Source organism: Eurosta solidaginis, chromosome 4, assembly GCF_040869045.1.
Source record: "Eurosta solidaginis isolate ZX-2024a chromosome 4, ASM4086904v1, whole genome shotgun sequence".
Lineage (NCBI taxonomy): Eukaryota > Metazoa > Arthropoda > Insecta > Diptera > Tephritidae > Eurosta > Eurosta solidaginis.
Genome location: NC_090322.1, coordinates 170,552,081 through 170,566,983, shown reverse-complemented (window position 1 = coordinate 170,566,983; position 14,903 = coordinate 170,552,081). Strand labels below are relative to the sequence as shown.

The following is a 14,903-nucleotide window of genomic DNA, read 5'->3' as shown; positions in this document are numbered from 1 at the left end:
GATGACACTGAGCTGATGACGGTAGCGCTGGTAGTTCAGCTTTTGAACCAGAGAAAGAATTGATGACCCGTGTAAATTATTATGGCTTTGGCTATTAATGGTTGTGTATTTGAACCAAATAAATGCTGCGGACATAACAACCGGAGCCATTTTTGAGTGGTATATTTTAGATTTAATGCACAATTAATATGGGTGTGTTTGAGCAGCCAAATAATAACAGTAGTATTGCTAAAGTGCTACTTAGTTGATGGAACGTCGCTAATTTCCTAGCGATGATCAATAGATTTTGAATATTTCGTTCAACGAACGCGCGTAATTGCCACATTTGCTCAAATTTTCCATTCTTGATTTAACTTAAGCTGTTATGCCAATATTTTTCAGCCAGCTTTTTTCAAATAGGTAATTTTTCCGAAAGCAAAATAAGTTACAGAAAAGATTACAGAGTTAAACAGCCTTATAAAAAATCAGCTATGTTGGTTATACACAGAAATACAACAGAGGGTTGTGTCTCCGCTTTTCGCAGTTTGTTAATATGCAATATAAATATCTATGGTTACAAGGAATAATCGACTAAGTCTCAGAATCCACGGTTAGGTACCGGCGGGTTTGTATGGGACTTAGGCTGTTATTCCAAAGTAAACACAAATTTTACCGATAACTGTGTTATCGATTAATTTGTCGAATTCTCGCAAAGTAATATTGCATTGTCATCGGAGTTATACATGTGTGCAAAATTTCAGCTCAATCGGACACCGGGAAGTGTATCAAAATTAACTAGCAAGATTTCATTACATACAACAGCCAAGTGAAGGTAAATAAAAGCTCGACTTACGCCGATGACTTAGTGATTCTGATCACAGGCAAATGTTTGCCAACTATCAGCGAACTCATGGAATCGGCACTTTGCGACATTTCGCGATGGGCAGGGCAAAATGTGCTGGGGGTAAACCCAACAAAAACCGAACTTGTCATGCTCACGACAAAGACAAAGATACCCTCCTTTAACTTACCGAGGCTAAACGGCACAACGTCAAACCTATCTATCTAATTATACTCGATTCCAACTTAAGCTGGAGAAGGAACTTTGAGATGAGATCAAAGAAAGCTCTAGCAGCATACTACGCCTGCAAACGGGCTATTGGGGGGAACTGGGGACTGGCACCACATGTCATTCATGGCATGTACAGCACAGTCATTCGACCGATACTAACATATGGAGCTATAGTCTGGTGAAAGGTGCTAAACAAAAAGAGTAATCGACAGAGGATCGGGAAGGTACAAAGGCTGACAGGCCTGGGAATGTTAGGCGCCGTGAGCAGCGCACCTCAGGAAGCGCTAAATGTAATCTTTCACTAGAAGCCGCTACAAGTCTTCGTGCAGGGATTAGACGCTAGAGGAGCTCTACGACTAATTGAATCCAACATGTGGAAAACAGATAAGCACGGACACGCGACGATTCTGGACGATACGACGAAGGGCAATAAACGGAATAATAACCGACGTAACATCCAAAACAGACCACATCACAGGGGTTTTCGACTTCCAGAACATACGATATCCTTCAAGGGAGGAATGGGAAGAAGGCCTAGACAACGGCAGGGGCATCACAATATACACCGACGTCTCGAAAATGGAAAAGGGAACTGGAGCTGGGATGTACTCCACACATCTACAGCAGAGCTAATCATTCCGACTTTCTAACGCATGCAGTGTTTTCCAAGCCGAGGTCTATGCCATAGAGAGAGCGGCAAAACTGTTCCAAGATAGCGCGGTCTTCAACACCGACGTAACAATCTTTGTTGACAACCAAGGCCCATTGAGGCATTAGAGTTCAACATGATAAAATCGGACATCGTGCGCAGGTGTAAAGACTCTCTGGTTTCTATAAGTAATGGCAATATCTCCCTTTGCTGGGTCCCTGGGCACAGCTGCATTGAAGGGAATGAACTCGGGTGTCACCCACGCACGCCCTCTTAACCTAACCTAAAATAAAAAATTATGCATATGTCCGCTCCGTCGGCACAAGTTCGTGAGCTCCTATCTTGATCAAAATTGTAAAAATTTAAAGCAATCCAGAAAAGTTTCGTAAATAGTAAAAAAATATATACGGAGACAGTTCCGAAATGATCTCGAAACGTTCTCGAAGTATAACTGAAATCAATTCAGCGTCATTCACAAATGTTCCTAAAACAACGAAATGGTACCTTAATTATACGTTTGCAAAGCTATCCTGAAATAATCTAAATAACGGTCTCGCAATGATGCCTAAAATTGTTCCGGCGTATTATGTTGAAATACTGTTGAAATACTTCCTTAACTGGTCCGAAATAATCTCGAAACGATCAAAAATTGCACGGAGCAATCTCGAAATAGTGCAGGAACTTTCCTAACAAAATCCCAAAACGGTCCTGAAATAGTCCCGCAATGATCAGAAAATAGCCCCCCGAAATGATCGCGACATGATACAGAGATAGTCCCGAAATTATTTCGAATCATTCCAGCAATGATCCCGTCAAACAATCCGAAATCATCCAGTGATAATCCCTTAATACTTCAGATATAACTCGAAAACGATTACGAATTTTTTCTAAAATAGAACTGAAATGACCCTAATAGAATTTTCCTAATGAAGAGCCTAAAACAATACCGGAACAAATCCGTAAATGCAGCCCGAAAGTTGTTCCGAAATAGCTCCAAACGCACCTTCGCAGTATGAGGTGGGCGGCTTTTTCCAAAGTTGTTCGACCTCGAGTTATATGCCCCATGGGTCTGTGAAAAAAGTAAAACTCAAACTAAAACTAAGAAGAACAATGTCTTATCTTAAAAGGGAAAGTCCCAAATTTAATTATGCGTTGAAATTCAAAGTATTACTAGACGTTGGCTGTAGTTGCTAAAACTCAGCTGCTCTATGATGTTGCCACATATTGCGGCAGGTTTGATTTGGGTAGTCACTACACCACCCCCTTTCCAGAAAATCCGCCGATGTGCTGGCATCAATACTTGTGGCTTGTGTTATTGCTGCTAATTCATCTCTAGGGAAATAAGCTGGTTTAAGTCTATCGATGGATACGGTTATCGGCCTCGAACCACTCATTATCGTGTATGCTTTGGTGTATCTGTTAACAACCAGGTATGGCCCGTCGTAAGGTGCTTTCAACGGCTTTTTAATTGTATCGTCGCGTAGAAAAACATGACTAAAAAAGCGCAGATCCTTGGGAACAAATACCGCAGGTTTACCATGCTGTGACGTTTGCATTGGTCGAACGGTCTCGAAATGCCGTCGTAGTTCTCGTAAAAAATTATGTTGGTTGTTTGGAAATAATTCCTTGGTTTGTGTTTGCAATTGCGTATGCGTATGCGTTATCGATTCTTTGCTTTGTTTTTTAAATCCACCAACACGTCGTAGTGTCTTAGGAAATCCGCACCTATTATAGGATGCGCAACGTCGGCGATTATGAAACACCACTTAAATGACCGTCGTAGGCCGAGATCTAATGTTATCTGTCGTTTACCGAATGTATTACTTGTAGTATTGTTCGCAGCAACCAGTTTCATTGCGTTTGGTTGCATAGTCTCACCGTGACGTTTGGGTACAACCGAAACTTCGGCGCCCGTGTCGATGAGAAATTTCATTGAAGACGTTCTGTCTCAAATGCAAAGGCGGCTGGAGTTCATATCCTCCTCCTACATAGCCGCTTTGTACGGAGGGCTGACTAGTTTTCCAAGAGCTTTGGTGTGAAAGCGCATGGTGGCCGACACCGTGTTGCGTTCTTGCCGAAAATATGATGGTACTAACAGATATCGCGGTTTGTATCCCGTGTGTCCTCACTGAATCGATTTCGTCAACGACCGTAAAATATTTGGTTGTACTATTCTGTTGTCGTCGGTGTCACCACTTATAGAATGATATGTTTATTATTCTATATTTATTAATTAAAATAAAACTAAAACTAAGAAGAACAATGTCTTATCTTAAAAGGGAAAGTCCCAAATTTAATTATGCGTTGAAATTCAAAGTATTACTAGACGTTGGCTGTAGTTGCTAAAACTCAGCTGCTCTATGATGTTGCCACATATTGCGGCAGGGTTTGATTTGGGTAGTCACTACACCACCCCCTTTCCAGAAAATCCGCCGATGTGCTGACATCAATACTTGTGGCTTGTGTTATTGCTGCTAATTCATCTCTAGGGAAATAAGCTGGTTTAAGTCTATCGATGGATACGGTTATCGGCCTCGAACCACTCATTATCGTGTATGCCTTGGTGTATCTGTTAACAACCAGGTATGGCCCGTCGTAAGGTGCTTTCAACGGCTTTTTAATTGTATCGTTGCGTAGAAAAACATGACTAAAAAAGCGCAGATACTTGGGAACAAATACCGCAGGTTTACCATGCTGTGACGTTTGCATTGGTCGAACGGTCTCGAAATGCCGTCGTAGTTCTCGTAAAAAATTATGTTGGTTGTTTGGAAATAATTCCTTGGTTTGTGTTTGCAATTGCGTATGCGTATGCGTTATCGATTCTTTGCTTTGTTTTTTAAATCCACCAACACGTCGTAGTGTCTTAGGAAATCCGCACCTATTATAGGATGCGCAACGTCGGCGATTATGAAACACCACTTAAATGACCGTCGTAGGCCGAGATCTAATGTTATCTGTCGTTTACCGAATGTATTACTTGTAGTATTGTTCGCAGCAACCAGTTTCATTGCGTTTGGTTGCATATTCTCACCGTGACGTTTGGGTACAACCGAAACTTCGGCGCCAGTGTCGATGAGAAATTTCATTGAAGACGTTCTGTCTCAAATGCAAAGGCGGCTGGAGTTCATATCCTCCTCCTACATAGCCGCTTTGTACGGAGGGCTGACTAGTTTTCCAAGAGCTTTGGTGTGAAAGCGCATGGTGGCCGACACCGTGTTGCGTTCTTGCCGAAAATATGATGGTACTAACAGATATCGCGGTTTGTATCCCGTGTGTCCTCACTGAATCGATTTCGTCAACGACCGTAAAATATTTGGTTGTACTATTCTGTTGTCGTCGGTGTCACCACTTATAGAATGATATGTTTATTATTCTATATTTATTAATTAAAATAAAACTAAAACTAAGAAGAACAATGTCGTTATCTTAAAAGGGAAAGTCCCAAATTTAATTATGCGTTGAAATTCAAAGTATTACTAGACGTTGGCTGTAGTTGCTAAAACTCAGCTGTTCTATGATGTTGCCACATATTGCGGCAGGTTTCGATTTGGGTAGTCACTACATCTTAATCTTAATATATAAAAAACACGTGTCACAACATTTTTGGGCGCGATGGACTCCTGAACTACCGAACCGATTTTGAATTTGTTTTGCACCCTGTGTAGTTTGATCTAACTTGAGAGATAGGATAGGTTATATCTCGGTTTATAGTCGCAATATTATTTTATTGCAAATTTTTTTATTTGTTTATACGTAATAACAAAATGTTACATATACGCAATGCCACTCATATTTTCAGGTGGTGCGGATATACTTCCGTGTAATTGCTTGGTGTTTAATTAAACAACCTGCTTATCAATAAAAAATATTATAGCGAATGATATCAAGTATAGCACATCACCAGGCCCGCCGATAGGATGGGGGTTTCTGATTGGGCCCGCGATTTAGAGGTACTATGACATTTTTTTTAATTCAGGAGTCTTTAGTTGTGTAGAGGGTAAGAATGATAAGTAATTGAGATAAGAGAAGAGAGAAGGAGATTGAGAAAGAGATAGAATGAGACGAAGATGGAGATAGATGAAGCGAAAAGGACGGAGGGAGGAGTGAATAAAAGGTTAGGACAAAGTGAAGAGGGAGGAGGGCAGGGTCAGACGGAAAAAGCTTATTAAAATGTATGCAGATAGGCCAGATTTAGGGCAGAACAATGTCTGCCGGGTCTTCTAGTATGTATATAAATAAAAAATGTATGTGGCAGCACTTCGATTACCAACGAGTTCAATACAACCCTTCAGAGATGTACCAGTGGAAAATAAAAAATTCCGATCTGCCATCCCTAGCAATTTTCATTTTCCCTTTTTCTTGCGAACAACCAACCTGATCGGACGTGCTTGCTGATACAAAAATCTGAACATTAATATAAGACAATTCATTTCTTTAAATTTAAAGTTCGTTTAATTAAATAAAGTTAGTAAAAACTTTAATCGTTAGAACTTTGTCATTTTACCGAGTTTTGCGAGGTAAACTCATCAAAACCTCCAAACTGGTGACCCCGACGTGATCGGCAAGCACGTGCAGCGCAAGAATACATCTTTAACTACATATTAACGTAAGTAATTCAAAATGGGGTTAAATGGTGTACCAACGGCGATTGCACCAGCTTAAACACAAAATGCGTCAGAAACGACAGCTCCGGCGAATTCCGTTGCATTAGTATACGCGCGCCTGCCAATTCCACCAATGGCAAGCAGAAACATAGTGGCATGGTTTACCTCTATGGAATTTTGGTTCACAGCTTCGGGCATCACTGCTGATAAGCAGAAAACTGCAACAATACTAGCAGCTCTGGATCCCAATGTTTTAAGCCAATTGGGTGACGTTATCACAGCGCTACCACAAAACGACAGATTCGACTTTGTCAAACAAAAAATCATCGAGCATTTTACGGACAGTGAACAGCGGCGGCTTAATCGTGTCTTATCTGAATTACCACTTGGCGATAAAAAGCCTTCCGAGCTTTTCTTCGAGATGAGGCGCGTCGCAGGCAACACTCTTGGCGATGCCGCTCTCAAAAGTCTATGGATCAAGCGATTACCTGAGTTTGCACAGCCAGTAATTGCAGCCTCTTCTGGTTTAGCTTCCGAATTCACAAAAATAGCAGACACCATCGTAGATGCGATCGCTCCGCATCAGCTAAATCGTATCAAATCAGCAACATCCAGCGAAATTGATGAATTGCGTGCTGTCGTCATGGAGCTTGGTAAGAAATTCGACAAACTCACAATACGTTCACGATCCCGTAGCCGCAAGCGAACACACTCGACACAATTCAAAGGCTCGCGACCGTACTGATACCTCACGAAAATCATCAACTTCCCAAGACTGTTGGTATCACCAAAAATATGGTAGAAATGTCAAAAAATGTCGTAGTCCTTGTCGTCAGGCAAGCACACCCGATCAATAACGTCAGAATCTTCTTGACCGCCAAAGCGCGTGGCAGGATGCAACGAAGGTCCTGTCATCGAACGCAACGTACTTCGTCTACAAGTACACGAACGACAAACCGGGAAAAAGTTTCTCGTTGACACTGGTGGTGATGTATCCGTGCTTCCCATAACCTCAAAATTATACGACATCCGACCAACGGCCACAAAATTGTACGCAGCAAATGGTTCTGCCATCAAGGTTTTTGGAGAAAGGCGAATTAGCCTGGACTTTGGGTTGCGTCGAGATTTTCCCTGGTCCTTTATTATCGCTGACGTAACAACGCCGATAATCGGCGCTGACTTTATTCGATTTTATGATTTGCTAATCGATATGCGCCGCAACAGGCTTATCGACAATTAACCAAATTAAAATCATCTGTAACTGCTCCAACGTTGTGTAAGGCTACTGAGATTAAGACGTTCGACACAACAGGCCCATTCGCTGATCTTCTCTCCGAATTTTCTCAAATCACGAAGCTTGCACCTCACGGTTCTTTAACAAAATCAACAGTCGTCCATCGTATTTTGACTACAGGTCAGCCAGTCTTTTCTAGACCACGACGTCTTGCTCCCGACAAGCTCGTATCCGCACGTAACGAATTCAACTTCCTGCTAAAGGCAGGCATTTGTCAACCCTCCAGTAGCAACTGGTCCAGCCCGCTACATATGGTGCGAAAGAATGATGGCACTTGGAGGCCTTGCGGCGACTATCGCGCGCTCAATGCTCAAACGTTACCCGACAGGAACCCATTACCATTTCTAACCGATTTCATGTGCAATTTACGAGGCAAGACAGTTTTCTCGAAGATCGACCTACAACGTGCATTCCACCAAGTTCCGATTCACGAGGATGATATACCTAATACCGCTATCACTACGCCATTCGGGATGTTCGAATTTAAGTTTATGACCTTCGGCCTCTGCAACGCCGCGCAGACCTTCCAAAGGTTGATAAATGAAGTCTTGCGTGGCCTCGACTACGTATTCCCTTACATCGATGACATCTGCATCGGTTCTTCGTCGCTCGACCAACATAAAAAAGATTTACGCGAAGTATTCAAACGCCTTCGGGATAATAATTTGGCAATAAACGTTTCAAAGTGCGAATTTGGTAAAAAAGAACTCAAATTTTTGGGACATCTCGTCGACGCGAAAGGCATCCGTCCTCTACCCGAGCGCATCGTAGTTTTTCGCGATTATCCCAAGCCGGCAGTAGCAAAAGAGCTAAAACGTTTCATCGCAATGGTAAACTTCTATCGCAAGTTTTTACCCAACGCCATTGAGTACCAGTCACATCTGCAACAACTCATTACAGGCAATAAGAAAAACGATCGTACCATTATTAAATGGAACAAGGAAGCCGAAGCTGCGTTTGATCGTTGCAAATCCGAGTTGGCAAACGCGACACTGTTAGTTCATCCGTCATCCAGCGCAGAATTAGCACTCCATGTTGATGCATCAGATACAGCCGTGGGAGCTGCATTACATCAAATTGTAGACGGGGAACTTCAACCTCTCGGGTTTTATTCAAAAAAACTGACGAACTCACAACGCAAATATAGTACAAACGACCGCGAGCTCACATCAGCATATCAAGGTATGTGTCATTTCCGGCACATGGTTGAAGGTCGCAAATGCCATATCGTCACCGATCATCGACCGCTAGTATACGCTTTCCGTCAAAAGCTAGAAAAAGTTTCACCTCGTCGAGTAAGGCAATTGGACTTCATCGGCCAAGTCACGACCGACATGCGACACATACTCGGCTCTGGAAACTCCACAGCAGACCTGCTCTCACGCATACAATTAGTCGGCCAGGAGATTGACTACGTAAAGGTTGCAGCAGCGCAGCAAGCTGATTTACATTTACAAACGCTTCTTAACGAACCAGGTACGAATAGTAATTCACTTAAACTAAAGTATTTTGATATTCCTAACAGCACGGCGAAACTCGTATGTGATACCTCAACATCGAACATTCGCCCTTACATACCACACGAATTTCGTACGCCATTGTTGGCGAAGATTCACGGCTTATCGCACCCAGGCATTCGCTCAACCATCAATCTCATGACTGAAAGGTTTGTTTGGCCAGGCATAAGGAAAGATACAACAATATTCGTTCGAAACTGCGAATCATGCCAAAGATCGAAAATCCATCGACACACAACATCTGCACCAGCGAGCTACGTACCGCCACAAGAACGTTTTGCGCATGTAAACATTGACATTGTTGGTCCGTTCCCCCTTTGCGAAGGACAACGCTATTGCCTAACAATGATTGACCGCTTCACTCGCTGGCCAGAAGCAGCACCGATTCCAGACAAGTCCGCTGAGTCGGTCTCCAAAGCACTCATTTCGCATTGGATTTCGCGATTTGGCGTTCCAGCAAGAATCACTTCAGATCGTGGTCGGCAGTTCGATTCTGCTGTTTTCACCGAGTTGATGAGTACGACCTTCGCACAACACCATACCACCCGCAGTCCAACGGCATTATTGAAAGATGGCATCGAAGTTTTAAAGCTGCCATACTTTGCCTCGACCCGAACAAGTGGGTGCATCACTTGCCATCGATTCTACTTGGCCTTCGTGCAGCTTACAAGCCCGACATACACGCAAGCCCAGCTATGCTTGTTTATGGTTCATCGTTACGACTACCAGGCGAATTTTTCCAAACTACTAATACGAAACAAGTAACTCAGGATATGGTATTGCAATTTCGGTCATCAATGCAAAAAATCCGTCCGACAACAACAACACACCATTCATCGCCCGAAGTGTTTGTGTCACCCGCATTACATTCTGCGTCTCACGTTTTCGTTCGGACCGACTCGATCCGCCCATCGCTAACGCATCCGTACGACGGACCTTTCCGAGTCATTAAGAGATCGCCAAAATTTTACAAACTCCTCATACGAGGACGACACAACAACATAAGCATTGATCGCCTAAAGCCCGCATTCTTAGCCAGCGACGACTATGAAAATTCAAGCCATACTCATGAGACGGAAACATCGACGAATACACCCGAGCCCATTCCTATGGTAAGGGATACTGCACAGCCAGAAGAGCCTTCGGATACACCGGACCCCACCTCAACGACAAACCACGTTCCTCCTGAACATGATCGAATGGAGACACCGCCTCCTGCATCGACGAAATCTACGCGTTGTGGCAGGCAAGTAAATTTTCCTTTACGATACCGGTAGTTTCGTCTAAGCGGGGAGTATTGTGGCAGCACTTCGATTACCAACGAGTTCAATACAACCCTTCAGAGATGTACCAACCTGATCGGACGTGCTTGCTGATACAAAAATCTGAACAATAATATAAGGCAATTCATTTCTTTAAATTTAAAGTTTGTTTAATTAAATAGTTAGTAAAAACTTTAATCGTTAGAACTTTGTCATTTTACCGAGTTTTGCGAGGTAAACTCATCAAAACCTCCAAATGTATACAATACTGTGATATTTTTAAACACCATATTTATCTCAAAAACGAAAAGTTTTTAGTAAATATTTTTTGGCAATTCAGTTTTTTTGGTCTTGTAAATCTACTCCATATTTTTTGAATACAAGCCTTTTGACCACTATAAGAGTTGTATGTCGTATTTAAATACATCGGTTAGTAGAGCCTCAGTAAAAGGCATAAAAAGATCTAAATTTGTGCAACCACTAATCTTTTTATTTACCATTTTTTCATTGTTGTTTTGTATTTTGCTACGTAATTCTCTTTTTAATTTTTAAAAATAAATGAATAATTAGTTTTATAATAACTTAGCACACTTGATATACATAGTTGTATTATTTTATATGAGGGGGATGGCCTAGAAGATTCAAGGTGATCATATTAAATCGTTCGCGAGATTATCGGGCTTGTACTTTAATGTTGTTGTTGTTGTTGTTGTTATTGTATTAACGAAGGTTTGGGGAGTGTTATGGATGTTCATGGTCCTTTGCCGGATATAGATCCGGTATGTTCCGGTAACAAATCAGCATTTGTACCAGCCCGACCATCTCGGGAACGATTAATATGACCACATTAAACCTTCTTGGACATAACGCCCCCACCCCCTAGTTAAATGAGGAACTTGGGGTCACCAGAGCGTCGCCTGCTAAATATGTGTATGATACGTTCATATTTGTAACACGACTCGCCTCGCGTAGATGAGGTTAAGAATTGGGTTTCGGATGCCTTAAAGCTATAAATCTTTGTATTGCGCTTATCAACCCCTTGAACCCCATTGTACTTTAATGGTGCTTGTTACCGGAACGTACCGAATTTATATCCGGCAAAGGACTATCAACAACGATCACACTCCCATCATTAATCTTCAGGGAGTGTCTTTATCGCTACAATAACAAAATAGGAGAGCTTGTGAATTTCCTATTTACTTTATTTGCATAACACATGCACTGTAAAAGTATTGCAAATGATTTAAAAAATCACTACGGTTACCGAAAAATAGAGGAAATATTTTAACTACACACTGGTGAAAGCAGTCAAAAACTCTTGTCGAAATCTAAATTTTGAAAAAAATTTCTTTTCCCTAGAACTTACATACTTAGATGATTAATGCGAGCTATTGTGGGAAACTTACATTTACAAATCACTCAAGTTTCAATGAAGCACCCTACGAGGTTTTATAAAACACAATTTACTTACTTGCGCTCCAATAGATCCAGGTCCAGCTGAAATGCCCGCATTCCCGCAACCATTTCCTCCTGAAATATGCGATGCATGCGGTACAGCTGCAACACCATTCATAGGGATTCCACCATTTGCGTAGTAAAATGGCATTTGTGGAGGTGGTGCACCAGTAGCATATGGTAAACATTGCATTTGTATTGCTCCATCGCCGCCATGCGTTGTACCGCCGCCTCCCATATCTGCGTTGGTGAACTCAGCTGGTGCTGCATAAAACCCGTTGGGGGGTCCTTGTAAAGCCATATTCACCACTGGCTCTGATGGTGATGCAATATAATGCTGTGATGGGCCGCCATTAGGCGGTGTCGGGAAGGCTATTGGCGTGCACGTGGTTGATGTTGATGTCGGATGCAAACCCATGACATTATGATGCGGTGGTGGTGGTGCGTATATGCCAAAAGAGTGTGGTGGTGGCATTGGCATATGCAAATAAATGCTGCCTGCAGCTGAAGTTGGTGGTAGCAACGGCATAGATGGATCACCATTGAAGTCACCATAGGGATTATAAGAAGATCCAGTCATTAGGGTATTAGTCTGACCCGTTTGATAAAGAGGAATTGAAATCTACGAAAAACAAAAAAACACTTGATAATGATGCAAATCCAACAAAACTACACTCTCACCTGCTTCACCATTTTACCGGAATCGTTAGTATTGTGCTCTCCAACAGCATTTGTTACATTATCATAATTTCCGTGCGATGATGCGTTTCCATTTGTGTTGGCACCACTGCCACTGTTGGCTTTAGTATTTTGTTGCGAAGCGTGGCTATGTGTCGAATTAGGCGTAGCACTGCGATTCGAGTTAGTTTGTGCAGAGTTATTAGCTTTAAGAGCATTGGTATACTTGCTTCCACTACCGCCATTATTTGAAACACTAGAATTGTTGTTATAATCTTGGGGGTGGTTGTTTAAATTATGACTTGTGGATGTGTTTGCCATTAGGACATTATTATTGTTGTTGTTGTTACTTTGATTACGCAAGAAAACTGGACGCTCTTTATCTTTATTATTGTTAAAATAGCGTGCTGGATAACGTCTGTGCATGTTGTGGCCAACTTTGCCAGAACCATTATTGACATTACCATTATTATTTCCACTACCACTATTGGTGAGGTGATTATGTGCTGATGGCGTTGATTGTTGCTGAGTATTCTGATTAGGTGCTTTTGGTGTATTCGCATTTAAGTGTGCCATGGAGTTATTGTTGGGATCAGGTTTTGGCTTGAAATATTAGAGACTTGTTTTATTAAATCAGATTTATTTATCTTGTTTTAAATGGATCACCTATCGGTTGGGGGCGAAGAGCTACTACAAAAACACAAGATCCTATTTTAAAATGTGCCTTATTTGTTTGGGTATACGCATGTTCTACAACTTTTAAACGCATCTACACTTGTACTGGAGGTTTTATAAATTTAATCGGATAACGTTGGTGTGTAATGGTTCATAGATAGATATATATACACTTGTTGAAGACAATTGGTCTATTGTGCTCTTATCTCCTTCACAGCACTTCATCCAAGCCGTCTTCCTTGATGAAGCCTAATAGCTCCCTTTGCTTGAGGGTTTCAATGTGGGAGTGCTCTTGCCAACTCGAGCCCAAAAGCTTAGCCCTATGTCTCCGGAATCAGTATTGAAAGTGAGCGAAATCGGACGATAATCGCACCTACTTTTTCGACATCGAAAATTTCGAAAAATGGAAAAAATGCCAGATTTATAATATAATGAAAGAAAAATATGGTAAAATTTACCAAAATAGAAATTTAATATAATTTTGGAAAATGGCGTTGCATCGCCCAGCTTTGAAAGAAGAGAAGTAATAATGAAGACAATATGTTCCAATATAGCAGAAACGTTTTCCTTGTTCCTGTAGTTGTTGTTGTTGCTGCGAAGGCTTTGGGGAGTGTTATCGAGATGGTCCTTTGAAGGATACAGATCCGGTATGCTTCGGTAACACAGCTCCATTAAGGTGCTAGCCCGACTTACTCGGGAACGATTTACATGGCCACATTAAACCTTAAGCGGGAGTCATTGGTGCCGTATGTCTTATCGCTGTAGTCGTATCCCTAACGTAATCAGCTGTTCATCGTTACGACGGTAAACCAAAACCCAATTGGTTAGCTACGATACGGTTACGACCTTGGCGGCACCAATAATCGATTGTATTGATTCTCATAAGGTTGGTCGAATCAGCTGTTAAAAGGTTACCGATAAAGCACCAATGTCTTCAGCTTTAAGGCCATCCCTCCCTCCCCACCCCAAGTTCCATGAGGAGCTTTATTTTTTCGTAGGTTTGGTTTGTGATAAATCAGCATCGGTATCGGCAAACTCCTACATCTTCGCCGATTAATCGGCATCAACATCGGCCTCTGAAAAAAGGTCAACATCGGTGGTCGGACTCTAATATTTATTTATCTTTGGAAATTTTTATCTAAAAAAATCCAGTCCTAATTTTAACCATAATATATATATAATATGTTATAACTTATGGTCAAGTCACAATAAATTTTCTCATATTAAACAGTTTTGATGCAGAAGCGAACATTGTCACAATCGCACAAGATGTTGAGATTGTAAATATAAAGATAACTTTGGACATGGCAATTGAAGTTTATTTCGCCTAGCCCATTCACATACAAAATTTCGCGAAGCACTGTTGTGAACATTCTGACTATTCAAGAAAAATCTTGCAAGCATATATTATAATTTATATAACCCTTTGCCAAATCAAGTGTAAAATTCTTCTATGCTTTGCTTGCAACAAACGTTGAAAGATGGCTACTTTTTCATGTCAGATGGCGCTAGTGTCGCTCGATGTACCGTTCTCCATAAAAATAAGTGTAATCTACTCAAAATGCAAAAGATTGTGTTAAACGAATCTACTTTGGCTACTTTTTCATGCAAGATGGCGCTCTATTTATCGCTCCCCATGCAAATACATGCAATCTACTCATCTGTCATCGCACGATGCTGCATCAAATATCGTATGTGTTGGCCCTATTAGGCCCACC

The 14,903-nt window shown here is 41.6% G+C and overlaps 1 protein-coding gene across 3 annotated transcripts in view; it reads right to left on the bottom strand.

Moving 5' to 3' along the window:
* otu (ovarian tumor) overlaps positions 1-14,903 on the bottom strand; it is a 54,337-nt gene that overhangs the window by 23,137 nt on the left and 16,297 nt on the right. For all 3 annotated transcript variants that reach the window (XM_067783748.1, XM_067783749.1, XM_067783750.1), the window contains 2 exons: positions 12,514-13,113; positions 11,849-12,454 (listed from right to left, as the gene is read on the bottom strand). In XM_067783748.1, the coding sequence (XP_067639849.1) occupies positions 11,849-12,454; positions 12,514-13,113 (1,206 nt within the window). The remainder of the gene's footprint in view (positions 1-11,848; positions 12,455-12,513; positions 13,114-14,903) is intronic.